Source organism: Dermatophagoides pteronyssinus, unplaced genomic scaffold (genome assembly GCF_027571235.1).
Source record: "Dermatophagoides pteronyssinus isolate colony J.1.1.1.1 unplaced genomic scaffold, Derpt_VIB-CSIC_2022.12 sq0001, whole genome shotgun sequence".
In the NCBI taxonomy this organism is placed as follows: Eukaryota; Metazoa; Arthropoda; class Arachnida; order Sarcoptiformes; family Pyroglyphidae; genus Dermatophagoides; species Dermatophagoides pteronyssinus.
The window spans coordinates 1,812,891-1,838,172 of record NW_027461525.1 but is presented as its reverse complement, the minus strand read 5'-3'; the positions used below and the strand labels follow the sequence as shown (position 1 = coordinate 1,838,172).

The window sequence follows — 25,282 nt, the reverse complement described above, 5'->3', positions numbered from 1 at the left end:
AATAAGGCGATTCGTTGTTAATCAATGATAGCATTAGCAAAATCTTAATTTAAAAAAAAATTAAATAGAGCACTTGTTGAAGAACAAATGTATGGGATTTGTTTATAATAATAATCCTAACAGCCATATAATCATTTAAAAATCATCATTATCCGATGATCTGAATTGTGTTTTATTATTGAATGCCAAATAATTTTGTTTGTATACATTAGATGTTTACAATCGTAAAAGAAGGAATCTATAGATTCTTTTGGCTATCTGTTGAACAAATAAAAAGAACGGAAAATTACCTAATCATCAGTATTTTATTGAACAAACATTGAATGTGATGATAATTGCGCATGTAATATAAATTTAGTTTATGTCGCTACCGCGTTATTCTCATCAATCGTTGTTTGTCGATTAAGATTATTTCATTTATTATTCTTGCATCGTATTTTAATCATCTTCACCAAATGAACAAACAACTTCATGAAACAATATCATTCATCATCCGATTTGATCAAAAAACGATTAAATCAACCTGAAAAAGCCGAAATGTCTTCGACAACAAAGATTGGCAATGGAATTTCCGTGAATGGACGATTGAAAAAACAGGATACATTTCAATCAAATAGTTCGACAACAATCAATTTATCAAAATTTGATTCAAGTTATCATTCATCGTTTCAATGTCGAATTTATGATAAATCGAATGCTCGAACATCAAAATTGTTTCGAATATTAACAGTATTGGCATATATTATTGCCGTTAGTATGGCTGCTATTCTTTTGTCACTTTATTATACATTTATCTGGAATCCATATCATCATCATCATCATCATCATGGTAATGGCAAAGAGGTAACTCTCATCGATCAACAACATCACCAATCAGCTACCATGAATAATAATATTCTTGCCATTCAATCATCAACATTCAAGTCATCAAATCAAACACATCAATTCATTTTTGAACATAATAACAAAACTGTTCCGGATATTAATTCCGACAAATCAAGACCAATAGCCATTGCATCGTTAATGATGGCCAATCAAACTGAAAATGTTGGACAGTAATTGGAAAAAATAATTTTTTTATTTAATCATTATTTTTTATTTATTTATTACAAATTGATATAATAAAATTTATGATGATTTTAATACAATTTGCGCTAATTTAATGATATTAAATCAGATTGATTCAGTTAAAAAAAAGAGGATTCTGCGTAACAATTTTATCATTATTAGATTTGAAATTCTAAATTAGATTTAAAGGCACATTCAATAAAATTATGAACATAATGCCGTGCTTTGGAAAAAAATGATAATCAATAATTGTTGATAATTTAATTATTATTACTTGATTCTATAGAATCATTTCATATGCGGCACGTAGGAAATAAGCAGCTTTTTGATTTTCTTTGACCAATGAAAAATTTTCAGCCAATGCTTCAATATCGGGTAATTTTTTTGATTCGTCTCCTACATGATTTTATAATATGAAAACAAATAGAAAATGATCATATATTCTCTTACCATAATAAGTGATTGCCAATTGATAGAAAAACGATTTTTTAATAAACAATTCCAAGTTATCGGTACAATATTCGCTCCATCTGTAATATAAAAACGAATAATGATTCGGAAAAGTCAACAAAAACATAAAATACAAATTACTTACTCATCTTTTTCGAATGCTTTTTGCCAAATTTTAAACAAAATTTGTCGATGTAGATCAATTGAATATCGACGTTCAATAATTTCAGCAATTTCAAGTGCTTTTTGAAAATTTTTTAAATCTTCATTTGGACCTTCGGCACCTGAAATCAAAATATCAACCAATTGTTTGGGTGACAAAACGGGCATTGTTTTACGATCAAGATCGTTTTTTCGTAACAAAGAATCCGAAAGATCGGATTGATATTGAAGAAATCGAAGTTGATCATCAAAATCTGAATAGTTTGTATCACCACTGGTAATCAATGCTAATTTACCGATGCTAAGCATAGTTTTACGCCTTGCAACACAATTTTCTTCTAATAAACCAAGTTTTTTCAATGTTGAACTAGCATCTTTATATCGACGTGAATGCAATTGATGTAACCATTTTAATGAATCATGATTGGATAGAAAAGCATCCAATTTCTGATTATTAGCTGTCGTCGATGATGATAACATTTTACCTTGTTTGCCTTCTTTCAAATACCATTCAAATAGATATTCGGCAAATCCTTTTTCGGCAAAACGTTGTGAATAATGTTTAAGCTGTTCTTGATTATCTAATGCTTCACACAGTTTAATAAGTATATCAAAATCTTCATATTTTTCAGCTAATTCAGCCGCACGATCATGTTGTTTTATTCGAAGCAATGGCTCAAGACATTTATATCGAGTCATTTCAAAAGCTCGACGTAGTGTAGCGAATTTCTCGTTTGCTGGATTAAGGTAACGAAGTTGACAAACAAAACTATCAAGAATAATATCGGCTAAATCGGCAAGCTTTTGTCCAACTAAAATCCATTTATCTTCATCACCAATCATATGACATTGAGCATCGACTCGGAAACATCGAATGATTAAATCGAATTGTTTGATCCATACATCTCGAACACCGGTTATTCGTTGTTCAGATGACCATGGTACATAATCACAATCGGCGACTACTGCCGTTTGATAAATGACACCATTAATTTGTCGATATCGACATACTTCAGCGAACACTGTAGTCATTATATCCGTAATGGAAATGATTAATCTTTCATCATATGTATGCTCGATTTGGGATTGTGTTTCTTCCATTTCGATGAGTTGCCAGAATAATTCATCTACTTTGGTAACTTCACGATAGAATAAATCTTGATTAGTTAGATGACTATGTGATTCGAATCCTTTCATCATTCCGGCATTTTTTCTTTTTTCCAAAACTTTTTTAATCGCATTCACAAGAATAATACCATAATGTGAATGCAATTTCCAAAGTGCCATACAGACTAGCAATTTTTCTGAATGTTCACAAAGAATCAATTTAGTTGGAAAAATAGATTTAAAATTTGTCAATGATGTTAATGAATCCCAAATGCCTGTTCTTTTAAGCAATTCTATGAATGAATTATGTGTCAACATTTTTTCTTCTAATTGCGTTCCAATGATCACGGAACCATGAGTTTCTTGATGTTGTTGTTGATTAGGATGCTGAATATCCAAACAATTTTCAGCATCAATAAAAGTTGACCATCTTGGATCGGCGTGTGGTATTTGGTCACAGATATCGGTACTAAGTGCACAAACAGTCGCATCTAATTCCATTGTATTTGTTGGTTGCTTCAATTCGGTTGCTGGTTGTGATCGAATGAACGGAAACATTTCATGTACAAGTAGTTCAGCATGCGTTTTATCATCTTTCATAAAAAATTGTAATGCTCGCTTTAGTAGAGATAATTTATCTGTTTGATTAGATTGTATAAATTCTCGATCTGATGCTGATAATTGTTTTGAAGCAATCAAATCTGTTGTTCGACATTCAACGGATAGGAATCCATTTTTAAAAGTCAATAATAGAAGATTTTGATCAATTACAGTTGCGCCGAATATAAAGTCATTCGTGGATTCGAAATCAATTTTTTCACTGCGATCTTGATTGTTGAGATTGACCTTATAAATACAATTTGAATTAAAAATATAGCAAACTTGTGAATGCTTCATTGTAATAAGATTAAATGGACGATTTTGTGACAAAGATGCTGATGTTGAACGTGTTTGTGGGAAAAGTTCATTACTTGATAAACAAATATCGGTCAAATATCGAGCAGATTTTATAAGTGAAATGGAGTTTTGAGAATCAAGAGACGATCCATCCAAAGGAAATAGATTCGGTATTAATGAAAATAAAGCAAAATGATTATCATTTGGCACATCGGAATTGTTACACATGACCAACAAAATTATCTCATTAAATCGATTCAATGCAATATCCATGATCCAAATGGAAATCTGATTATGATGTGTTGTTGTACGATCCCAAAATTTTGTGATGAAAGCTTCTTTTAGATGTTTTTCTAAATCAATTCGACCGCAAAAATTTTCACCATCATAATCTTCAATAATCCATTTTTGAATGGAACAATTGTGCAAAGCTAGAATGAAAACTGGTAAAACATCATCATTATCATCTACTGGTTTATTACGAATAATGCGTAAAATTTGGCGGGATTCAGCAGAATAATTTGCAGTTGGTAAAGATCCATAAATGAATGAGCTAAATTTTCGACCGATTCCAGAGAATAAACCTTGTGGAACTTTCAACGTGCGGCATACAATTGGTGATTGATTTGGTTCTTGACGTGTTCGATCATCAATATAAATATGAGCTAATGAATTTGTAGTCGTACCTAGTACACATCCAAGTGGACAAATATCTAACAAAATCTGACATTCTTGACCGTTCAAATCGGCACCAACGACCGTATCATAAACATTATTTTCTTGAAATATATTCGGCCAATATCGGATTGAACCTTCAGGGCTTACAGCGATAGCACTAGGAAAACGACTATGTTGCTGTTGTTGATATTGGGTCATCGAATTAGATACACAAACTAGTTCGGCTTTGTGAGCAATATCACTAGCTGGTAATAGTAATTCATAACATTTGGTGGCTTTCGGTTTATTGGCAACCACATCGTCCAGATATCGCCAAATGAATAATTTACGTCCAACAACGAACCAAGCCCAGCCATCGTGAGAAATTCGTGCAGTCAAATTTTTTGATGTTAAATCTATAACAAATTAACCAAAACGATTCAACAATTTTTTCCTCAGATTTTCACGACTTACTTGATGTCGAAAAAGCTTCAATAATACGATATGGAAGTTTTGATGGAAATTCTTTGACCATCAATGATGACGTTGAATTACCATAAAAACTATTTGAAATATTTATCTGTGATTTCGATGTCATATTTATTAATTGTCAAACTTAAAGTTGAAAATGTTTTTAATTTAGAATCAATTAAAAGCATGCTTGTCAAGACAAAAAAACTGCCGCTTATTTTTAGTTCATTTATGAATGACCCAAGCATGCATTTTTGTGCCAAAAATTGGTCTGATTTTGCTGGAAAAATATCAACAATAAAAATGATTTCTCGTGAAAATGCCGATAAAATTAGCTCATTGATGGGCACTTATTTGCTTCAAGGTTATACCTTATTAGATGATTATTGTAATTCATGCAAGGTTTGAATAATTATTCAATGTATAATACAAATAATTATTATTACGAATAAATAATTTAGACGCCGTTAATGCGAAAAACATTAGAAACACCATTCTGTATATATTGTGATCGTATCAAAAAGAAATCGGATAATGAAGAACGTTCGCCATTATCTGAGAAAAAATCGCGAATGGAAACTTTGGCAATGATAAGTGATGATGAACAATCTGATGAAAATAATCTCACGTCTAAAATCCGATTGAAAATGCAAAAAGTTATTATGAATTTGACCGAAGAGCTTGAAAATCAATCAACGAATCTACAACAAAATTTGCATGCAAGTTCAGAAAAAATGTCATTATTGCTTGAAATGATTGATAAAACAATTGTCGCAATGAAAAAATTGTGAAAAAGTTTATTATCAATTTTAATTTTAATAAATTCAAATTTGCCGTTTGATGGTTATAATAATTTTCATGTAGAAAAACGGGAAACTAATTATATCATTTGTCATAGTGGATGAAGGAGAAACTTTGCTACCACTACCGTAATTTAGATATGATGATTGAAAAGTGATTCAACTATGATTAAGCATATGAAAAAAAAAATCAAAGATTCCAATCCGGTTCCAGGAAGCCAAACTTGTCTCAACTCAAAAACGAGCTGCAGCCAATGAAAAACAGAGTTTGAAGACAAAAGGAAATTTTCCATCTTGATAAAGAAAAAATACATTAGAAAATCAAATGATTTAAATGATGATTGTATCTTACTTGGGTTAGGGATTGAAACATGATTACAAATGACCAATGCTTCAATGGCGCAGGATATACTTTCGAATTGAATTAAACCAGATGAACTTCGTTCGGCTAGAATTTGTTTTAGTTAGAAAAAAGAGGGGATCCACACAACAATGTAACTTACTTTTTGATTGAAAAAATTTGATCGAATTCGGTTTGTTATTTGGACAATGTTCTTCAAAAATATTCATAATATCTTGCTCAGTGATGCCATATGGAGCATTAAAGAAATGTAATACTTCGGCCGGTTGTGAAATACGATTTTTCAATGCAGATTCCGGATTAGTAAAACGATTATTACGATTACCCATAAAATCTTTAAATGATGGCGTACCGTCAGGTAATTCGAATGGCTGTTTAACATCGTTAAGGAAAGCTTGTTTGGAGAAACCAAGTTGCATTTCATGTCCAAAAAATGTAACTTTATTCAATGATGAGATTGATCGTTCAACCGAGATTGAATCACCCATTTGTACCATGGAACAACCTTCTTTGCTTTTCAAGAATTTGATTCGAACAACATTGCCATATTGGCATAGCAAATTAAACAAACGGTCACAGTTCATGATTTGATGGTTCAGACCATAGACCATAAGAACAGCACCTTGCTGCGGTCCACCTTGTTGTGTAACTGGTGTTCCTTGAATCAATGGCGTTTGACCAGGAAAGCCAGAATTCGGTATACTACCGAGAACACCTTGACGGCCATCCCGATAACTAAAACAAAAAAAAAAAACAATTTAAAATACTAATTAAATTTTTTTCAACAATTCATCGTACGCATCGCCAGGTGGAAGGTAAGAATCCGGCATATATGGTGGTGCAGGATGACGATTACCCGGATTGTATGCATCATGGTGGCTGTAGGGATCTTTACCAAATTGATTTCATCAGAAAAAAAACGAAGATTAGTATCAAACGGAATCTAATATATCTGAAAAAAAAGAAAAAGAATTAACAAAATGAAAATTCGAAAAATTTAAAAACTTACAATTTAAAAAAAAAGAATTTACCATCAGTTACGGGAAGTTTTCCTATTTTGATTTAAATTGAAAAAAATAGACAATTAGATTGAATGAAAATAATTAAATATGAAATAGAAATAGTCATCAAAACAGGCATAATTTTTTTTTTTGAACGTTTTGCTTTGTGAAATTGAAAAATAAATTGAAATCTGATCAAAATGATCATCATGGAAAGATAAAAAGTTGATTGATCATATCAATCAACAATGTACAAGTTTTTCTATCCATGATTATTTACAGCATTTGCGACATGATTATTATTAATTGACAATTCCTCACCTAATCCCGGATTTGTATAGTCGAAGCTTTCAAGATCATTCTTGTAAACGTTCAGACGAACTGGCTGTGATTGTTTTGTGTTCGCAGTGATTCGTGGATCAATCGTTATTTGTTTGGTTTGGTTTTGGTCAAAATTCGGTCATAAAATGTTTAGTGAGATTTTTAATTTGATTAGTTTGTTGTTTTGTGATGTTGATTGTTGTTGTGAAAAATGATGGTTTGGAATTTTTTGTTTTAATCGATGTTGTTCGGATTTGTATTGTTTGAGTTTTTCAATTGTTGTTGTTGTTGTTCGTGGTGATGGTCATGTCAATTTTATATTTTGGAATTTCGATATAAACATCGAAAAGATAAGAAAAAAAGGATATTATTAATATTTTGTTTGTCATGAATTGGATTCATTTTTTCTGTTAGAATTATCTGCTTTGTGACAAATTTATTTCACCGGTATTTTCATCAGTGTCAGATTTTATGCAATTTTTTTTTCACTCATCTTTTTGTTCGAATAATTCATTATCGAATTACATACCTTGGCATATTCAACACGAAGTGTACAACATCCACTATAAATGTCACAACCATTTAAAACATTTTTAGCTCGTTTGGCTGATTCAATAGAATCAAATTCGACCATTGCTTGAATGCCATTCTTTTTGAATATGACAATACGTAATACTTTTCCATTTGGGCTACAAATCTGATGAATTACTTCCTACAATAATCAATATTTAAAATAAGACAGCAAATTCCATTATTGACTAATACATACACAAGTAATCGGATAAGCTGGATTGATGACAGTCAATAAAAGAACGTGATTAAGACGTTCTTCATGATCTCTGCAAAGTGTGACGAAAAGCAAAAATCACAAATATAGCAATTATTTTTAAATGAAATTACCTTGGCATCCCGGCATAACGAGAATTCGAATGACTAAAGTAATTATTGTTGTTGAAACCACGGTCCTAAAATAATTACGGAAACAACAATGTAAAAAAAAACAACCGAAAATAATATTTTTATACCTGATCAGTTTTAAGACGTTTTGATGAATGTCCTTCATATGTTGCAGCAGCCATCTTAATTTATTTCCAAATATTTGATTGTAAATTACTAAATTCAAATCATGACAAGCATTGAAAATCGAAAAAACAAATTGAATTTATCAAACTTACAAAAAATATGAAAAGCAATTGAATTTGGTTGCGGGAATTTTTGTTTTTTTTCTTGCAACCTAAGTTAAACTTAATGTTTGTATGTGTGCAAATGTGTGTAGGTCCACAGCCCCAGATCAATATCTATTGTGTGTGTGCGTGTGTTGCGGTGTGCTCATCATCGCCGCCGTGTGCAAAACTGATAGCAACCAACAAAAGGAGAACCCGTAAAAACGATAATCGATATAATCGTTAGAGATTCGTCCTTCACATTTTTTTTTGCAGAGAATTTATTTAAATTTTAAATTTTTATTTAAAAAAAACAAAATAATTAATGATGTATAAAATGAACAAGTTTTTTTTCAATTAATATGATACAAGAAGATAAAAGATTAATGCAGTTTTTCATTTACAAGAATCAAATTTATTTAAATCCACCCGGAACATGTGATGTATGCAATTGTCGAATCATATTTTGTAGGCCAGACATTCCACCCATTTGCTGTAAAACTCTTGGGTCAATCATTTTAGCCATTTGTTGATTTAGTTTGGCCATTTGAGCTGGATTGACATTTTTAGTTAGATCACCGCTTTTGAATAAACCTTTTATACCTCCCATTTTTTTCACTACGGCTGCAAATTTCGTATATTGGGATAATAATTCTTGTACTTCACGTTGTGTAACACCAGCACCACGTGCAACACGAACAATTCGAGTCGGTTGTTTTGAAAATAATTTAGCTCCTTCTCTTGAATCTAATTCTGAATCACTCATCGAATCCATAATGGTCATCATACGTTTAAGTCGTGACATAGATTCAGCTTCGGATGCACATTTAGCTAATTCAGCACCAAATCCTGGTATCATATTAAGAATCTGATTGAATGGACCCATTTTCATTATGTTTGTCAATTGTTCATACATATCTCGTATGGTGAATTCTCCGTGTTTAAGCTTTTCAATCAATTCTTCATTATCATCAAGTTTCAATTCATTGACTTTATCTATTAGACCTTCAATATCACCCATGCCCAATAGTTTCGATATGAAAGGTCTTACTTTGAACGGTTCGAATTCATCGATATGTTCACCGGTACCGATGAAAATGATAGGTGATTTTGTTGCAGCCACAGCACTCAATGCACCACCACCTTTTGCATGGCCATCCAATTTTGTTACAATAATCGCTCCAACATCGACTTTTGATTTAAATGCTCTGGCCTGTGACTCACAAGCTTGACCAATCGAGGCATCCATAACGTAGATAACCAGATTAGGTTGTATAGCCGCCTGAATGGCTAACATTTCTTCGAATAATGAGCTTTCCTGTTTATGACGACCGCTAGTATCAACAATAACAATTTCAAAATTTTCATTCGAAAATTTTTCAACACCTTCGGATGCAATAACAACTGGATCGGATTCTGTATATGAACCATAAAATGGTATTCGAGCTTTTGTTGCATTCTGTTTTAATTGATCGAAGGCACCAGCACGAAATGTATCAGCACAAACTAATGCACATTTCCATCCTTTTTTCATATAATAATAGGCCATTTTTGTACAGGTGGTCGTTTTACCAATACCCTGTAGACCGACAAACATAATAACATTTGTTTTTCCTTTCACCGGTTGCCATGCTTTAACTTCAGGATCTAATAATTTACATAATTCTTGAAATACGGCACGCATAATCATTCGACGTTTATTAAGGCCGGCTGCCATTTCATCAAAATCAATAACACGTCGAACATTTTCACGTAATTGTTTTACAAGCATAATATTAACATCGGATTCGATTAATGCCGTACAGATTTCTTTAAGAAGTCCATCCAATACTTCTTGATTAATTATTGTAGCATTACCAAGCGACCTTAAGGCCGTTGTAATTTTTCTTCCTAAATCAGCTAAAACCATTTTTCAATTGTTGTATACAAAAAAAAATCACATCAAAGGCTCGAACAAAACAGATTGACAAAAAACACGTGGTTATATAAAACACCAGAAATAAACAAAAATTTCAATTTCTATGAAAACAATAAAAATTCTGTTGCAAAAAAGAAAGAATAAAATAAATAAGATTGGAATGATGAATGAAAATTATGAAGAAGGAAAAAAATTGTGAATGTGGCAGACCAATTCAATAAGGGAAAGTTATAAAAAAAAATGAGTTGTGTATATCGTCGTCGACATAAACACAAATACACACGATGATTATTATTTTCTAAAACTACTTGCAACGTATATATTTTTTCTGTTTTTGTTGTTCTGAACGAAGTAGCAAAAAATTCGATTCGATTTTTTTTTCGGGATGGATGCGTTGCAAGAAGATGAAATGGAAATTTTTTTTTGTATGCGCATTTGCGTTAACAACAACTAAAAAAATTGGATATATTTTTGATACACAAAAATTAAAAGGGATACACACATACACAAAGATTATACATATGAAAATTATCCAAATACAACAGGATCCTCCAAATAATAATAGTGCTAAGTGGTTAATTTATTTATTTTTTTGTTTTGTTTTCTCTCTTGTTACTCTACATTTCGAAATGAAAACGAACTCATCAAGAAAATTTTCTTTATTTTTTCTTTATTTGGATCGATCGATCGATCAACAACAACAACAACAACAATCGATAAATTAAAAACTTTTTTATAAATTGTGTTTTTTTTTCTTGTTTTATTGTTCAATTACAATTCATGAAATAATTTTGATTTGATTCTTGATTTCATAATCATTCTGGACATTTTTTTTTTTTTGAAAACGAAAAATTTGTTGGATGAATTCGTCCACAATAAACCAGATGTTTCGTTGTCCTCCTAATGATTGAATATAATTTAGTAATCCAAGATATTTTATTACATTGAAATATTTTAATTCTTTAATTAACAAATTGGCAAACCTATGCTAGTCATTATCCAAAGCTAGTGTTAATAATATTTTTTTTTTCAAATCAACAATAAACATAATCTTTTAAACTACTATTCATTAATAACATATTTTTTTCAACTATCATATCATCATGGATATCATCCTACAGGATCAAGATTCTAAATCAAAAATGAAATCAAATAACAACTATAATAATAGTGATATGAATCTATTAAATAATAATAATAATAATAATTCAATAAAAGGTATCAAAGATACTACGAAGATGGCAAAAGAATCATCAAATAAAGACGATATAAATCATCCGAACACTAATAATAATAATACGACTGATCTTCAAGTGCAATCATCAACATCATCGGCCAATAATAGTCCATTATTTGGAACACCTATCACAATCACCAATGAAACTATATATGAATTTGGTAGCCATTTTGAGAATCCATCACATGTGATCAGCGAAAAGGTAAATTGATTGATTGATTGAAAATTGTGTCATTGTAATAATGACATTCGTATTTATGTTTGTGTGTTTGTAGGTGCAAAATTTGGCATCACAAATCTATAATGAATTGCAAAAAATTCTCACCCGTTATAATGATGATGAAGAAGCAGTTAATGGTCTTATGCCATTGATAGTCAATGTTCTTGAAAGTTTGGATCTAGCGTTGATTGAAAATCAACAATTACAGGTTGATCTGGAATTATGTAAAGATGATAATGAACAATTAGTACAAGCATTTGAAAAAGAAAAACAACATAAGAAAAAGATTGAACAACGATTATTTGAATATGAATTTTCTACTGAAGAAGAAAAACAACATTATCAACAACATATCGATTCATTAGCCAATATTGTTAAAATGTTGGAATTGAAAGCTAAAAATTCATCTGATCATTGTAAGTTTTCTTTCAAATCAAATTTATATCTGTTTTCATATGTCCGTTTTTGATTATAGCATCTAGACTTGAAGAAAAAGAAAGCGAAATGAAAAAAGAATACTCAAAATTACATGAAAGATATAACGAACTTCGACGTAGTCATTTTGATCTAATGGAAAGGGTAAAAATTATCTTGGGAACTGATATGGACAATAAAGATTTAAGCAGTAAAGAACCGCCAAATTTTTCTAATTTAGCAAATATATTTCGTACGAATTTACAAAAATTTGCTTCAAATGAAGATAATATGGAAAATTATGACCTATCTGGAATGAGTACAACAAATGCTAGAGTTGATGATGATGATGTTGGCCATTCGTTTATTCATCAGTCCAGTAATTCATTCGTCACATCTGATGGAGCATCAAATCGTCAGGATCGATGGATGGAAACAGAAATGTCATATGATGATACGACAACCATTATCGAAGATGTTGAAGAATTACAAAAAGATAATAGTAAAGATAAAAATCGTGATCAAAGTTTGTCAGGTATTTTCTAAATCTAAAAAATTTCTTCAATCTTTTCATTTCTTTTCTTTTTTTAACGTTTGCATTATTCTAACATGCTTAACCTAATGTGAAAATTAAGGAAAATTTGTTCACCCAAGTGAATATTCTACTAATGGTATTCATTGCTTTAGTTTTTCATAATACTTACTTTTTAGCTTTTATCAAAATTCTTGTTTCGCGGAAACTAACATAGAATTTTAATTTTTCTAGAAAATTTTTTCGGCATGGAAAAAGAAATTGAAAATTTAATCACCGAAAATAATGAGCTAATGGCTACTAAAAATGCTTTGAATATTGTTAAAGATGATCTTATTGTCAAAGTTGATGAGCTACAAAGTGATTTGGCAATGTGTAATAATGAAATACAACAACGGGAAGCGGTTCAGGAACGATTAAAATCACGAATATCACAATTGGAAGAAGAATTGAAAAAGAATAAAGAAGAACTTGACGATTGTAAACAAAAATTAACCGCCTTAAAAGAGGTTTGTTGCACATTTTTTTAAAATTATTAATATTGAAATTAAATTTAATGTTGAAAACAGGATGAAGAAGAAGGTGTACCGATGGCACAACGTAAACGTTTTACACGTGTAGAAATGTCTCGTGTGTTGATGGAACGAAATAGTTACAAAGAAAAATATTTCGAATTACAAGAAGCTTTAAAATGGGCAGAATTAAGCCGCGCTAGTAGAAGTGAAGATAAAAGATCGAATTTTTGGAAATTGTAAGTTTTAAATTATCATTGAAAAAAACTCCTTTGATTTTTCAACCTAAACATTCATTGTCCTGGAAACTAATATTTATCAAAACTAATCACTGATAATATTTACTATCTATTCATTTAATTTTCAATGCTTACCTTTAAACTAATGAAAGAGGAAAAACTCCTTGGATTGGGTAAACTAATAGAAACTTTTCTGGATTTTTTTAAAATTTTACATTTCACAAAAATGACTAACAATATTTTATTAGTTTTAGCAATCTATTTAATCCAAGTCCGACGACTGGAACCATCGATCAAACTCGAACATCAGTTCCTGGTTCAGCAACATTACCGGCTGGTACACCTGCAATACGTTATTCAGTAAATCCAACTACAACTATACCAGCATTGGAAGCAATGAGACGTCGTGCCCGTGTACAACAGAATGGTGATCTCGAATTAATGATGGATTCGGATTTATCATCTGAAAGAGCTAGAGCAATGAAAAATCTTAAAGCACATGTTAGCCTTTCTGGTAATGGTGATCGTATTCAAGCCTATGGTTGGAGTATAACAGGTGCCTCATCATCATCATCATCTTCGCCAAGGTTTGATTTAAAAAAATGGGATCAAATTTTATAATAAAATTCAAAATTAAAATCTAGTTCTGATCCAACAAACAAATCATCCTTTTCATTGAAAAATACATCGGTTCCTGTTCCTATATATTGTCGGCCATTAGGTGGTGAAGATATTGGCATGAAAATCTGGTGTGCCACTGCTGTTGATTTGAGTGGTGGTGAAGCAGGATTTCCTGATACAAGTAATGGTAATGATAATAGTTGTAAAAATTGGTTCATCAGATTAGCTAATAATAAATTTTATCCAAACAATACAAATAACACCCATACAGTCACAAATAAATTGGATTATGAAAATTGCAAAAGTAATCAAGATCCATTAACCGATTTAGAAAATGAAATCGGTGAAGCAATCAAAGAGCAAACATTACCAACTGATCAACAATATTCAAATTTTGTTTGGATATGCAGTGTTAGTCATTCTAAAAGTAAAGTGACTATTGTCAATATACGAAGCAATCCGGGTGAAGTTCTTGATTCATTTTTTATTAAAACACATTTACTTTGTATCTGTTCAATACCGGGTGCTAAAAATAGTGATTTTCTTGGTGATCATGGTGTATCGATACAATCTGATGAACAACCAGAATTGTTTTTAAGCTATCGAAAAGAAAAACCATTAAATGATGTGGCTACATCGATTACATTTTCATCACCTGTGCCCAGTATACAATCAGATGTTTCAACTAATTTCGGTAATTTTTTTTGTTTTGATTATCAATTTATGAACTATCATAATTACAAATTTTCCACCTCAAATAGATAACAATTCGATTACTAATGATGATGAGGCGATAAAAGCGGAAGAAGCCTCCAGTGTTAATTCAATGCCAATCTTATCGACATCAAATGAACAAACAACTGAAGCCAAGAATGTAACATTGGAAAAATTAACAGATTATGTTGCATATACACAGCCACCGTCGCCTACGAATTCAATGAATGGCTGTGATGATGATAGTGACCAACGATCACATAATCAACAAAAATCTAATCTATCTTCATCACCACAAGCAGAAACAAATACAATGCGGTCATCTAGTTCATCATTGCCCATACAACCAATGTCGACACGATTACCGACAATGTGGCTTGGTGGTCAAAATGGTGTCCTTTATGTACACTCAGCCATTACTCAATGGTCACATTGTATAGCAACCGTACATTTGTCTGATTCAATTCTACATATTGTTCATTATCGTGGACGAGTTTTTGTTGCATTAGCCAATGGTCAATGTTGTATATTCTATCGCTGTGAACAAACTGGTAAGTTGTATGTTATAAGAATTATCTTACCAATTTTTTTCTGTCTTATACAGGTGAATGGAATTTCAATCAATATTACACACTTGATATTGGAATTTATTCGACCTCGATGAACAATCAACAATCATCATCGGAAACGAATAACAATAACAAGCAGCCACAAACAGCACTATATTCGATCAGATGCTTGGAAATTGTTAAAGATGTTGTATGGCTTGGTTATCGAAATTTGATATTCATTGTTAATACACGAACATTTAAAGTGATCAATTTTTTCATCGCTCATCCGCGTAAAGAAACCTATGTGCGGCATTTAGCTGTCATGGGAGATGGTGTTTGGTGTTCGTTTCGATTGGATTCAACATTACGATTGTATTCGGCATTAAAACCTTATCAACATTTACAAACGATCGACATTGAACCATATGTAACAAAGATGGTCATGTCCAAATCATTCAACTTTGTTAGAATAACAGCACTTAAAGCAAGTAATCATCGATTATGGATTGGTACATCTAATGGCGTTGTTTTATGTTTACCTTGTGCCACAACGGCTGCAAGAAAATCTGATGATAATAATACGATGGCTGCTTTAAGTAAAAAAATTCAAACCACCGAAGCAACTGGATCATTAACGATATCATCATTTATACCTTTATGTGATGTAGCAACCATACAGCTGTCTTTTCATGGCCATAAAGATAATATTAAATTTTTTGTCTGTACAAATAATCTTATACTTAGTGGTGGCGAAGGATATATTGATTTCCGTATCAACAACAGTAATGATGTCAGTTGTTCATTATCGAAAGGTGATCGTTCACATTTAATTGTTTGGGAAATAAACGCCTGAAAAAAATAATACATCTTAAATTTATTTTGAACATTTGATTTTTTTTAATAATTATCACTGTTTGTTTGTTTGTATATAATTATAGATAAAATTTTCTATTCATTTTTTTTCATATTTTTGATTTCATTTATTTTAGATTCTTTACTTTTTTTTCATTTCATTATATTTGTGTTTTGTTTGTTTTTTTGCACTTGTTTTCAAATCATTTGCGTTTGTTTATGTTTTAATTCTATTACAATAATGATGATTATTTTAATCATAATTTTTTTTTCTTACAACAAGAAAATCTTTGATAACACTTTCACACATATGATGAAGTTTGTCAAAAAAAGAAAAAGAAATAAAGAAAATCCAATAATTTTGTCAATCTTTCATGTTGGGGTCGAAAACCAAAATTCATTCGATTTTTTTTACAAATAAAGAAAAAACAAATTTCGTTTGTTTATCATCTGATGAGGTGTTTTTTTGTTGTTGTTGGTTATTTATGTTTGTTCAAAATTTATTCATCCAAATTAGTCAAATCGTACATCATTAATTGCATTTCTTTAATATTATTATTATTATCTCATTGACATTGGGTTATATAGCTGTTTTAATTAATCGAACTTGTTGATTGATTGATCTAATCGAATGTTTATTTCTTCGATATTTTCATTGAAATTTGATTGAAATGATTTGCTACTGTTCATGCGTATGTAATAAAAACATTTCGAATGATTTTCTGATGAAAATATAAAATTAAAATATTGATCAACTTTCATTAAATTATGATGAAATTGAAAATGTGAATTGTCGAAACATGTATCTTGTGTTGTTAATGTTGTGTTGGAAAATAAAATATTCAATTAGAATTTTATGAAAAAGAATCGCGATTTGAAAATTATTGTATTTGTTTTTGTTCAAAAGATAAATCAACAAAAAACAAACAACGAAATTTGCATGATCATCATTGAATGATTAGACCATTTATTTGAACCAATTTTTTTTTGAACACTTTGAATTGCAAATTTTTTCCATAATTTGTCGTTCCAGCAACCCTTGTTTTTTTAATGACGTATAAATATTTTTTTTCCTTGATGATATTGACAAAATATATATTTAGATCTATCATAATCATAATCAGGCAATTGAATCAATACTCAAACAAACAAACAAAAATATGAAGTGATACTATGGACAATAACTATAGAAATAATAGGCTTAAAAATAATGGTCGCCAAGGAAGAGCTGGATTATCGACATCTAAAATGGTATTAAATCGACAAAATCAAATGTCCGTCCTCGAGCACCATCATCATCATCACGATTATAATACATCATTAGCTAAATCAACACCGACCACACTGTCAGCAAAATATACTCCGCATATAGCAACAACGGTGAATCGAGATTGTTGCAGTAGCGGCTCATCAGGTTCTAAAACAGCTACAACAGCCACAACCAATGCAGTGAGTTTGTTTCGTGAAATCAAAAATTCCAATCATATAAACAAATCAAAATTCAATCATCATCATCAACAATTATTAAATTATAAAACATTATCATTAATTGATTCTAGATTAGTCAATAAGAATCATTTTCATTTTTCTTCACCTGAATCATCATCAGCATCAAAAAAAATTTTCTATCTCAGTAAATCATATCGTTCAACAAATTCCGACAAAATTGATCGCTTTGGTTTAATTAACGATTTGCCTGATGCTGAATCATCTTTCAAAAATTCATATCATTACGACGAATCAAAACAAATATCCTCATCATCACCATTATTGAAAAATTTTAATGATATTGATGATAGTGAAAACGGTGATAGTGATCAACATCATCAACAACAACAAACAACTAATAATAAACAAGTATCTAAGCGAATTGAACAATTAATCAATACAATATTTCAGAATTTCTGGTCATTACCTACATTTACTAGTGCAAATAGTAATAATCAACAACAGCAACGAACAACAACGGTGTCGTCAGTATCATCTGAAGAAAGTGGTCTCGGATCGACCGAATCTGCCGCCCTGCTAAGAGGTGTTAGTGGATCGGGTGGATCACGAGTGACCACAGGAATACACGGCATTAATAGTTCATCGGCTGCAACAATACGTATTGATCCATATGATTCATTAGCTACCACAAGCCGAAATCGTGTTCCTGAAATCAATGATTATCCGATCTTTAACGGCCGAAATAAATCACGATCAACAACGAGAAAATTTTTTCAAATTTTATTTTGCGGTCTTTGCATGGCCTGGTCTGAATGTTTTAGCAGGATATTTCGTTTTATCCTGCGAAAAAAATCCCTTAAACCACGTATCGTACATCTTCAATCATCGGAAGATCGATATCGTAAAAATGAATTTCCACCAAATATTGTCCGTAATCAAAAATATACCATCCTGACATTTTTACCAATAGTGTTGTTCAATCAGTTTAAATTTTTTCTAAATCTATATTTTCTTCTGATGGCATGTTCGCAATTCATACCGGCATTAGCAGTAGGTCCAATTTTTACCTATTGGGCACCACTTGGTTTTGTACTTGGTGTCACGCTTATACGTGAAATGATCGATGATCTATTACGATATAAACGTGACAAAGCAGTGAATAGTCAATTCTATATAAAATTAACAAGTATAAATGGGATGCAAGCAATACCAAGTGCCAAGATTCGTGTTGGTGATATTATACAAGTAGGAAAAGATCAACGCGTGCCTGCTGATATGATATTTTTACGTACATCGGAAAAAAATGGTGCCTGTTTTATACGTACAGATCAATTAGATGGAGAAACTGATTGGAAATTACGACTAGCATTGAATACTACACAAGAATTAGATAATAATGAAGATATTTTCGAATTGGATGCTGTCGTTACTGTTGAAGAACCAAAACGTGATATTCATAGTTTTATGGGTAAATTTGTCAACAATTCCAGTAAGTATTTTTCATGTTGACAAAAATGGCACTAATTTTTTTTAAAATTATTAGATGGAAAAGAAGTGCCTCTATCGATTGAGAATACATTCTGGGCCAATACGGTGGTGGCGTCTGGCACAGCCATTGGTATTGTCATTTACACCGGTCCCGAAACTCGATCAATGATGAACAATAATGAACCACGTAGTAAAGTGGGCCTTTTGGATTATGAAGTCAATGAGCTAACTAAATTATTATTTGGTGCTGTTGTTATATTGGCATTTGCAATGATCTGTCTCAAAGGATTCTCTGGATTTTGGTACATCTATTGGTTTCGCTATGTACTTTTATTCAGTTATATCATTCCAATAAGTTTACGTGTCAATCTAGAAATGGGACGTGTTGTTTATTGTCAAATGATTCAACGTGACATGGAAATTAATGGTACATTGGCAAGAACGACAACCATACCCGAAGATCTAGGTCGTATCGCTTATCTACTCACTGATAAAACCGGAACCTTGACCAAAAATGAAATGATATTCAAAAAAATACATTTTGGTCGAATATCATATAACCAAGAATATTTTGATGAAGTGACAGCCATATTACGTGCTTATTATAATCCAGCGCAGATAACCAATAGTGGTGCTCAAACTGGACAACCAGTATCGAATTATCAGACACATCGTCGCGAAAGTTCTACGGCATCAACTTCAAGTTTTACATTCGAAAGACGCCGTTGTCATATGCGTATCGATTCGTATGAAATTGATCGCGAAATCGTTTACCGTGTACAACAATCAGTGTTGGCAATTGCCTTATGCCATAATGTGACACCAGCCTACGAAAATCAATTCGAGACTGATGGTAAGAATGTTTCGGATTTCAATCAAGGTAAAACATTGTTCGAATTCACCTGAATAATCGATATTAATTCCAATCTCATAATTAAATAGATCATAATTCAATCAGTATACCAATGAAAGATGTGGGCATTATGTATCATGCATCCAGTCCTGATGAAGTAGCGCTTGTACAATGGACGGAAAAAGTCGGAATCACTTTGATTTTTCGTGATATTAAAAATATTAAGCTAAAAAATCCGTTCGGTCAAATAATGAATTTTGAGATACTGGAAATATTTCCTTTTTCTTCCGAAACGAAACGGATGGGCATCATTGTTAGAGATCTGAATACAAAAGAAATTGTTTTCTATTTGAAGGGTGCCGATACGGTCATGTCATCAATCATCACTTACAGTGATTGGCTACAAGAACAATGTGATAATATGGCCAGATCCGGTTTACGTACATTGGTTGTGGCTAAAAAAATTTTAGATGATGATCAATTTCAAGATTTTCAAGATCGTTATAATCAAGCCAAATGTAATATGAATGATCGCAGTGCACGGATAAAGGCCGTATTGGCATCGTTGGAAAAGGATATGGAACTATTGTGCCTTACAGGTAAATTGTTATTTTTGATGTATAATATTTTTTTAACTCAATGGCTATTGAATGATTTAACCTTGGTTTCTTAAATTTTTCTTACACTTGAAAAAAATATTCAATTAGGAGTTGAAGATCGATTGCAGGATGGTGTGGCAACAACATTAAAAGGTCTTCAAGATGCCGGAATCAAGCTATGGATGTTGACAGGGGATAAACTTGAAACAGCGATTTCCATAGCAAAATCATCACAATTGGTTAAAAAAATGCAGGAATTTTATGTATTCAGGCCTGTGACAAGTCGAACTGAAGTACATTTAGAATTGAATAATTTTCATCGCAAAAGTGATTGCCCTTTGGTAATACGTGGAGAAGATCTTGAGTTGTGTATGAAATTTTATTCAGCTGAATTCATGGACCTTGCTACACAATGTCCTGCTGTTGTTTGTTGTCGATGTTCGCCAACACAAAAGGCCGAAGTTGTCAAAATGATACAGATGCGTACAGGAAAACGAACGTGCGCCGTTGGTGATGGTGGCAATGATGTTTCAATGATACAAACAGCAAATGTAGGCATTGGTATTGTGGGAAAAGAAGGTCAACAAGCATCATTGGCCGCTGATTTTTCAATACTTCAGTTTTCCAATATATATCGATTAATTCTTCTTCATGGCCGTTATTCTTATAAACGTTCAGCATCATTAAGTCAATTCATCATTCATCGTGGTCTCATCATATCCACATTGCAAGCAATATTTTCGTCGGCATTTTATTTTGCATCGGTACCTTTATATCAAGGTTTTCTTATGATCGGCTATGCGACATTCTATACAATGTTTCCTGTATTTTCCATTGTTCTTGACAAGGATGTCTCACCCAAACTAGTCATGAAATTTCCAGAACTTTATAAACTAATGAAAGGCCGTTCGTTATCATATAAGACATTCTTTATATGGGTACTCATATCCATCTATCAAGGCAGTGTCATCATGTATGGATCAATTCTTTTATTTAATGATGAATTTATCCACGTGGTTGCTATTACATTTACTGCCGTCATTCTTACAGAACTTCTTATGTTGGCATTAACTGTCCGTACATGGCATTGGTTGATGATCGTAGCCGAATTGATATCATTCTCTTCATATCTGCTCACATTAATATTGGCACCACAATTCTTTGATGAAAAATTTATTCAATCACGAGATTTCCTATGGAAAGTCGCTCTAATGACCGTTATTAGCTGTCTTCCACTTTATCTGCTTAAATTTTTACATCGAAAAATAGCACCACCGAGTCATCAAAAATTGACATAACGGATCAATCAATTTGGTATAAATCTATGGTTAACCGCGAAATTTTATGGATCACATTTTTTTTCTACAAATTTATCAAAATTCATTCATAATCTTGTTCTTTGTAATTTCTTCTTTTTTTTAGTTTTCATTTTCATTCATTCATATTTTTTTTCTCAATTATATTTTTATCCAAAAATCTTTGAACTATAAAAAACGAAACAAAAATATTTATTTTGAATTTGATGTGATTTTGAAAAAAAAGTAAATCGGGAAAAAATCAAGTAAAGAAAAAAATGAATAAATTACCGTGATCATGTAATCTGGTGGCTAGCTTCCGCATCATTTCAGCATTTTTTCCCCCGAAAAAAAAAACCTAATAAAAAGAAGCTAATTATTAAGTGAAAAGAAAATTTTTCTTTTCGGTAATTGAATAAAATTTAACATGACAGCATTTTTTTGTTTGTTTGTTTGTTTGTTTGGATTTGGATTTCATCGTATACACAATAAATACAGGTACAATCATCACCGGAGATCACCGGACTTGTGTTGTTTCAAATAAAAATTCAAAATATTTTACTGCCCGCGCTACTACTGTGTGTGTTAAATTGATAAAAATAACAAATATGAATGATGCTGTATATACACAGAAAAGTAATAATAATTAATATGTGAACTAAACATGGAAATTTTTTTTATTTGAAAAAAATATCACATGCATGTTTTTTTTTGAAAAAAAATTTGAATAATAAAAAAAAGATGTTCAACACGTTACATCGAATACCAAGTTGTTTTACGATGAAGAGGCTTGAAAAAAAATTTGATTGCGATCCGAAAAGATCTAAATTTATATTTTTTTTCTTTCTTTCTTTCTTTCACAATCTTGTTTTGAATATTATTATTAAAAATACTTGATAGAATGATCTCAAAAGATATGTTATAATAAAGTTGTTCATTAAAACAAATGGGGGAGAAAAAAATTTTTGATCATTTTTTTTGAATCATTCGTTAGGTTCTCATTTCCTTGAATTTCCTTGGTCCCTTTAAGAGTTTTGTTCTTAATCAATCAATAAATTCAATTATTTTTGCTTGAAGCTATTTAGTGTTTAGTCTTTTTTTTTCTTCTGTTGTTTGTAACATCTTGCCACATATTATCCGAAGATTTTTTTTTTTTTTTTTTTTGGCATGTAATCGCCAATAATAATAAAAAGAAAAATAAACATCATCAAATTGAATGAGACAACAAAAAAATGAAAATGTGATTTGACTGGACCGGAACACTTATGTATTTCAAATCATAAACAAAACAAAACAAAAAAATTTATTAGCTACCGATTGATTTTCATCTGATTCATTTATCTTTCTCTCTGTCAATGTGAACTGGAAAATTTTCTTCGCTTTCTCTTTCTCACTTTGTTTACTCTTTATAACATATTTATATGCGGATTTCCAATCGAAGATAAATTTCGTCAATTTATTTTTCCTATACTCACACGATAATTATCAACGATGATGATGATGATGAAAAGGAACAATACGATAATCAACTATTTGGGCAAATAGTAATAATAATAATAATAATTTCTTTTGAATTCAAGTAAGGTTTTTTTTCACTAACGGTCTAGGTCGACATTTTTTTTCAGTCTCAGTCGGGCACGATTTGCGTTTGTTTTCATTTTTTTATTTCTTACTTCAATCAACATTATCATTATCAGTGTGTATTATATATGTATGGCAGGTCAATTGAGGTGAACTAAATTTGGCTTAAAAAATGTAATGGTGACATTTTTGTTGTTATTATCGTTATAAATTGTAATAGAATCTAAATCATTTTTCATTTTTGAATATAAGTGGCATTCTTTAGAAAATTTTGTTTTTTATTTTTAATGGTCGTTCGATCAGTTCTAGGACAAAATACTAATTTAGATTTCTGCAGTTTTTTTCCAATCGAGATTACCTGTTGTCTGTCTGTCTGCCTGTCTTTAATTTTTTGTTTCATATGCATCTTTTAACATTCATATTTTAATCGGTTTCATTCATTGTTTTTTTTAACGCTTGGAAACAATGGAATAAAAAAGTTACAAAGTTCAATCATCAACATCAGATTGTTGTTGTTGTTGTCATCATTATTTTCATTAATTTTGAATGAAAAAAACATCGTTGTAAATGGACTACTTTTTTTGTGAATGAATGAATGAATGAATGGATCAAATTCAATGACACAAAGACAGGCATCAATCATCGATAAATCATTTAGTAAGAATGGATGGATAGATTTTATTTTTTTTTCACAAACAGTAGCCACAACAGCAGCTGCTGATGATGTGTTTGATCAGCATTATTTATCCTAACCAGCAAACAAACAAAAAAAAAACATCAAATGAAAAATATCTAATCAACCCTATGAAATATCATCTTTGTACAAACACAATCTATTCGAGAAGTCGCATAATTAATAACAAATTCACCCAAAAATAGTTATTATTTTAGAAAAATTTGTAACAAAGTTTCAGAAATTTATCTGATAATAAAACAACCTGTCCGATCATTTATTAATTTATCAAATTACTAAAAATGATTTTTTTTTGGGTTCAATATATCATTAATCATTGGTATCCAAAAAAAATGTGAGTAAAAATTTTATCAAGCAATAAAATAGTGTTCCATTTTAAAAAAATCGTCACCGCAATGATTTTGATCAAATAATTTTTTATTTCAATTAATAATCAGATTTTCATTCAGAAAAAATAAAAAACCGGAAATAAAGCCAGATAAGAACCAATATATTTATATAATTGAGAAATGATTTACATCATTTTTTGTTTTTATTTTGTTTTGCCTATGGCTATATAACATCGTTGCCGGGTTTTCTTGATAATCGAATGTCACCGAAACGTACTGGATTGATTTAAGAAAGATAGAGATTTGATTTGATTTGCTAGTTTTCATATTTTTTTTTCATTAGGATAATATGAAATCGGGCTTCTATTACCATAACATTTATACGATCTGACAGGTTTTTTTTCTACTGTACCATCAAATAATATGTCTCAAATATCCTTAAAGAAAGTTATTCATTAAACTAAGCCAGACGAACAAGGCAAAAAAAAACTAACTGACCGATCGATCTATCTGAACGATGATCACGTCCGGTATGGGCAATAGTTAGTTTCGTTAGCTGGCGGTACTTTTTTGTCTAAATATAAATCCATTCCTGTTATCACAGGAGTCATAACAATGATTTCAATCGTCTCAAAATCATAAAATGGTCATCATCATCATACTACATTTTAAAACTTCTCTATCGCTCTCCGAAAAAAAATTGATGATTTCGACAATTATCTACGA

The 25,282-nt window shown here is 31.0% G+C and overlaps 7 protein-coding genes and 1 long non-coding RNA gene across 11 annotated transcripts; 4 read left to right on the top strand and 4 right to left on the bottom strand.

Moving 5' to 3' along the window:
- The first annotated feature begins 88 nt into the window (after window positions 1–88).
- On the top strand, window positions 89–1,148 carry LOC113793385 (uncharacterized). Its single transcript, XM_027343411.2, has one exon. The coding sequence runs from the start codon at window positions 472–474 to the stop codon at window positions 1,057–1,059; it is 588 nt and encodes a 195-aa protein (XP_027199212.2). The 5' UTR covers window positions 89–471; the 3' UTR covers window positions 1,060–1,148.
- On the bottom strand, window positions 1,060–4,951 carry Nup133 (nuclear pore complex protein Nup133). The gene is made up of 4 exons (XM_027343404.2): window positions 4,816–4,951; window positions 1,664–4,757; window positions 1,519–1,598; window positions 1,060–1,464 (listed from the first exon to the last, which is right to left on the bottom strand). Exons 1-4 carry the CDS (start codon window positions 4,937–4,939, stop codon window positions 1,349–1,351), a joined length of 3,414 nt encoding a protein of 1,137 aa, XP_027199205.2. The 5' UTR covers window positions 4,940–4,951; the 3' UTR covers window positions 1,060–1,348.
- A 92-nt stretch (window positions 4,952–5,043) lies between these two features.
- Window positions 5,044–5,651, top strand: LOC113793384 (uncharacterized). The gene is made up of 2 exons (XM_027343410.2): window positions 5,044–5,214; window positions 5,274–5,651. The coding sequence occupies exons 1-2, from the start codon at window positions 5,044–5,046 to the stop codon at window positions 5,601–5,603; spliced, it is 501 nt and encodes a 166-aa protein (XP_027199211.2). The 3' UTR covers window positions 5,604–5,651.
- On the bottom strand, window positions 5,590–8,631 carry sm (heterogeneous nuclear ribonucleoprotein L). The gene is made up of 11 exons (XM_027343407.2): window positions 8,471–8,631; window positions 8,321–8,408; window positions 8,196–8,260; window positions 8,065–8,134; window positions 7,825–8,007; window positions 7,296–7,359; window positions 7,005–7,025; window positions 6,772–6,862; window positions 6,116–6,708; window positions 5,965–6,060; window positions 5,590–5,905 (listed from the first exon to the last, which is right to left on the bottom strand). The coding sequence occupies exons 2-11, from the start codon at window positions 8,372–8,374 to the stop codon at window positions 5,847–5,849; spliced, it is 1,296 nt and encodes a 431-aa protein (XP_027199208.1). The 5' UTR covers window positions 8,375–8,408; window positions 8,471–8,631; the 3' UTR covers window positions 5,590–5,846.
- Window positions 8,632–8,738: 107 nt separating this feature from the next.
- On the bottom strand, window positions 8,739–10,604 carry Srp54k (signal recognition particle 54k). Its single transcript, XM_027343406.2, has one exon. The coding sequence runs from the start codon at window positions 10,365–10,367 to the stop codon at window positions 8,874–8,876; it is 1,494 nt and encodes a 497-aa protein (XP_027199207.1). The 5' UTR covers window positions 10,368–10,604; the 3' UTR covers window positions 8,739–8,873.
- Window positions 10,605–10,965: 361 nt separating this feature from the next.
- On the top strand, window positions 10,966–16,636 carry syd (JNK-interacting protein syd). Of its 4 annotated transcripts, XM_027343119.2 has the most exons (12): window positions 10,966–11,815; window positions 11,889–12,249; window positions 12,309–12,782; window positions 12,883–12,918; window positions 13,014–13,288; window positions 13,349–13,530; window positions 13,683–13,703; window positions 13,779–14,117; window positions 14,175–14,338; window positions 14,423–14,845; window positions 14,913–15,416; window positions 15,470–16,636. In XM_027343119.2, exons 1-12 carry the CDS (start codon window positions 11,480–11,482, stop codon window positions 16,267–16,269), a joined length of 3,915 nt encoding a protein of 1,304 aa, XP_027198920.2. In that variant the 5' UTR covers window positions 10,966–11,479; the 3' UTR covers window positions 16,270–16,636. The 4 variants fall into 4 exon arrangements, with proteins under 4 accessions (XP_027198920.2, XP_075676173.1, XP_075676171.1 ...); XM_075820058.1 differs by lacking the exon at window positions 12,883–12,918 and having other exon boundaries at window positions 10,969–11,815; XM_075820056.1 differs by lacking the exon at window positions 13,683–13,703 and having other exon boundaries at window positions 10,970–11,815.
- Window positions 16,637–17,283: 647 nt separating this feature from the next.
- Window positions 17,284–22,164, top strand: LOC113793517 (putative phospholipid-transporting ATPase IIA). Its single transcript, XM_027343563.2, has 4 exons — window positions 17,284–19,206; window positions 19,261–20,085; window positions 20,148–20,657; window positions 20,766–22,164. Exons 1-4 carry the CDS (start codon window positions 17,442–17,444, stop codon window positions 21,953–21,955), a joined length of 4,290 nt encoding a protein of 1,429 aa, XP_027199364.2. The 5' UTR covers window positions 17,284–17,441; the 3' UTR covers window positions 21,956–22,164.
- LOC142645030 (uncharacterized) lies at window positions 21,014–22,550 on the bottom strand. The gene is made up of 2 exons (XR_012846209.1): window positions 22,244–22,550; window positions 21,014–22,141 (listed from the first exon to the last, which is right to left on the bottom strand). It is a non-coding gene; the product is annotated as an uncharacterized LOC142645030 (long non-coding RNA).
- Between the last annotated feature and the right edge of the window lie 2,732 nt (window positions 22,551–25,282).

Bases quoted from the DNA above. Each gene is read 5' to 3' on its own strand.
- LOC113793384 (XM_027343410.2), top strand. From the start codon at position 5,044: ATGAATGACCCAAGCATGCATTTTTGTGCCAAAAATTGGTCTGATTTT. The intron at 5,215-5,273 runs GTTTGAATAATT...TAAATAATTTAG, and splicing joins ATTATTGTAATTCATGCAAG to ACGCCGTTAATGCGAAAAAC.
- LOC113793517 (XM_027343563.2), top strand. From the start codon at position 17,442: ATGGACAATAACTATAGAAATAATAGGCTTAAAAATAATGGTCGCCAA. The intron at 20,086-20,147 runs GTAAAACATTGT...ATAATTAAATAG, and splicing joins TGTTTCGGATTTCAATCAAG to ATCATAATTCAATCAGTATA. The intron at 20,658-20,765 runs GTAAATTGTTAT...ATATTCAATTAG, and splicing joins GGAACTATTGTGCCTTACAG to GAGTTGAAGATCGATTGCAG.
- LOC113793385 (XM_027343411.2), top strand. From the start codon at position 472: ATGAAACAATATCATTCATCATCCGATTTGATCAAAAAACGATTAAAT.
- sm (XM_027343407.2), bottom strand. From the start codon at position 8,374: ATGGCTGCTGCAACATATGAAGGACATTCATCAAAACGTCTTAAAACT. The intron at 8,135-8,195 runs GTAATTTCATTT...CACACTTTGCAG, and splicing joins CGTTATGCCGGGATGCCAAG to AGATCATGAAGAACGTCTTA. The intron at 6,863-7,004 runs GTAAATTCTTTT...AATTTGGTAAAG, and splicing joins AAAACTTCCCGTAACTGATG to ATCCCTACAGCCACCATGAT.
- Srp54k (XM_027343406.2), bottom strand. From the start codon at position 10,367: ATGGTTTTAGCTGATTTAGGAAGAAAAATTACAACGGCCTTAAGGTCG.
- syd (XM_027343119.2), top strand. From the start codon at position 11,480: ATGGATATCATCCTACAGGATCAAGATTCTAAATCAAAAATGAAATCA. The intron at 12,783-12,882 runs GTATTTTCTAAA...GTGAAAATTAAG, and splicing joins TCGTGATCAAAGTTTGTCAG to GAAAATTTGTTCACCCAAGT. The intron at 13,289-13,348 runs GTTTGTTGCACA...TGTTGAAAACAG, and splicing joins AATTAACCGCCTTAAAAGAG to GATGAAGAAGAAGGTGTACC.
- Nup133 (XM_027343404.2), bottom strand. From the start codon at position 4,939: ATGACATCGAAATCACAGATAAATATTTCAAATAGTTTTTATGGTAAT. The intron at 4,758-4,815 runs GTAAGTCGTGAA...AATTTGTTATAG, and splicing joins TGAAGCTTTTTCGACATCAA to ATTTAACATCAAAAAATTTG. The intron at 1,465-1,518 runs GTAAGAGAATAT...AAAATCATGTAG, and splicing joins ATTGGCAATCACTTATTATG to GAGACGAATCAAAAAAATTA.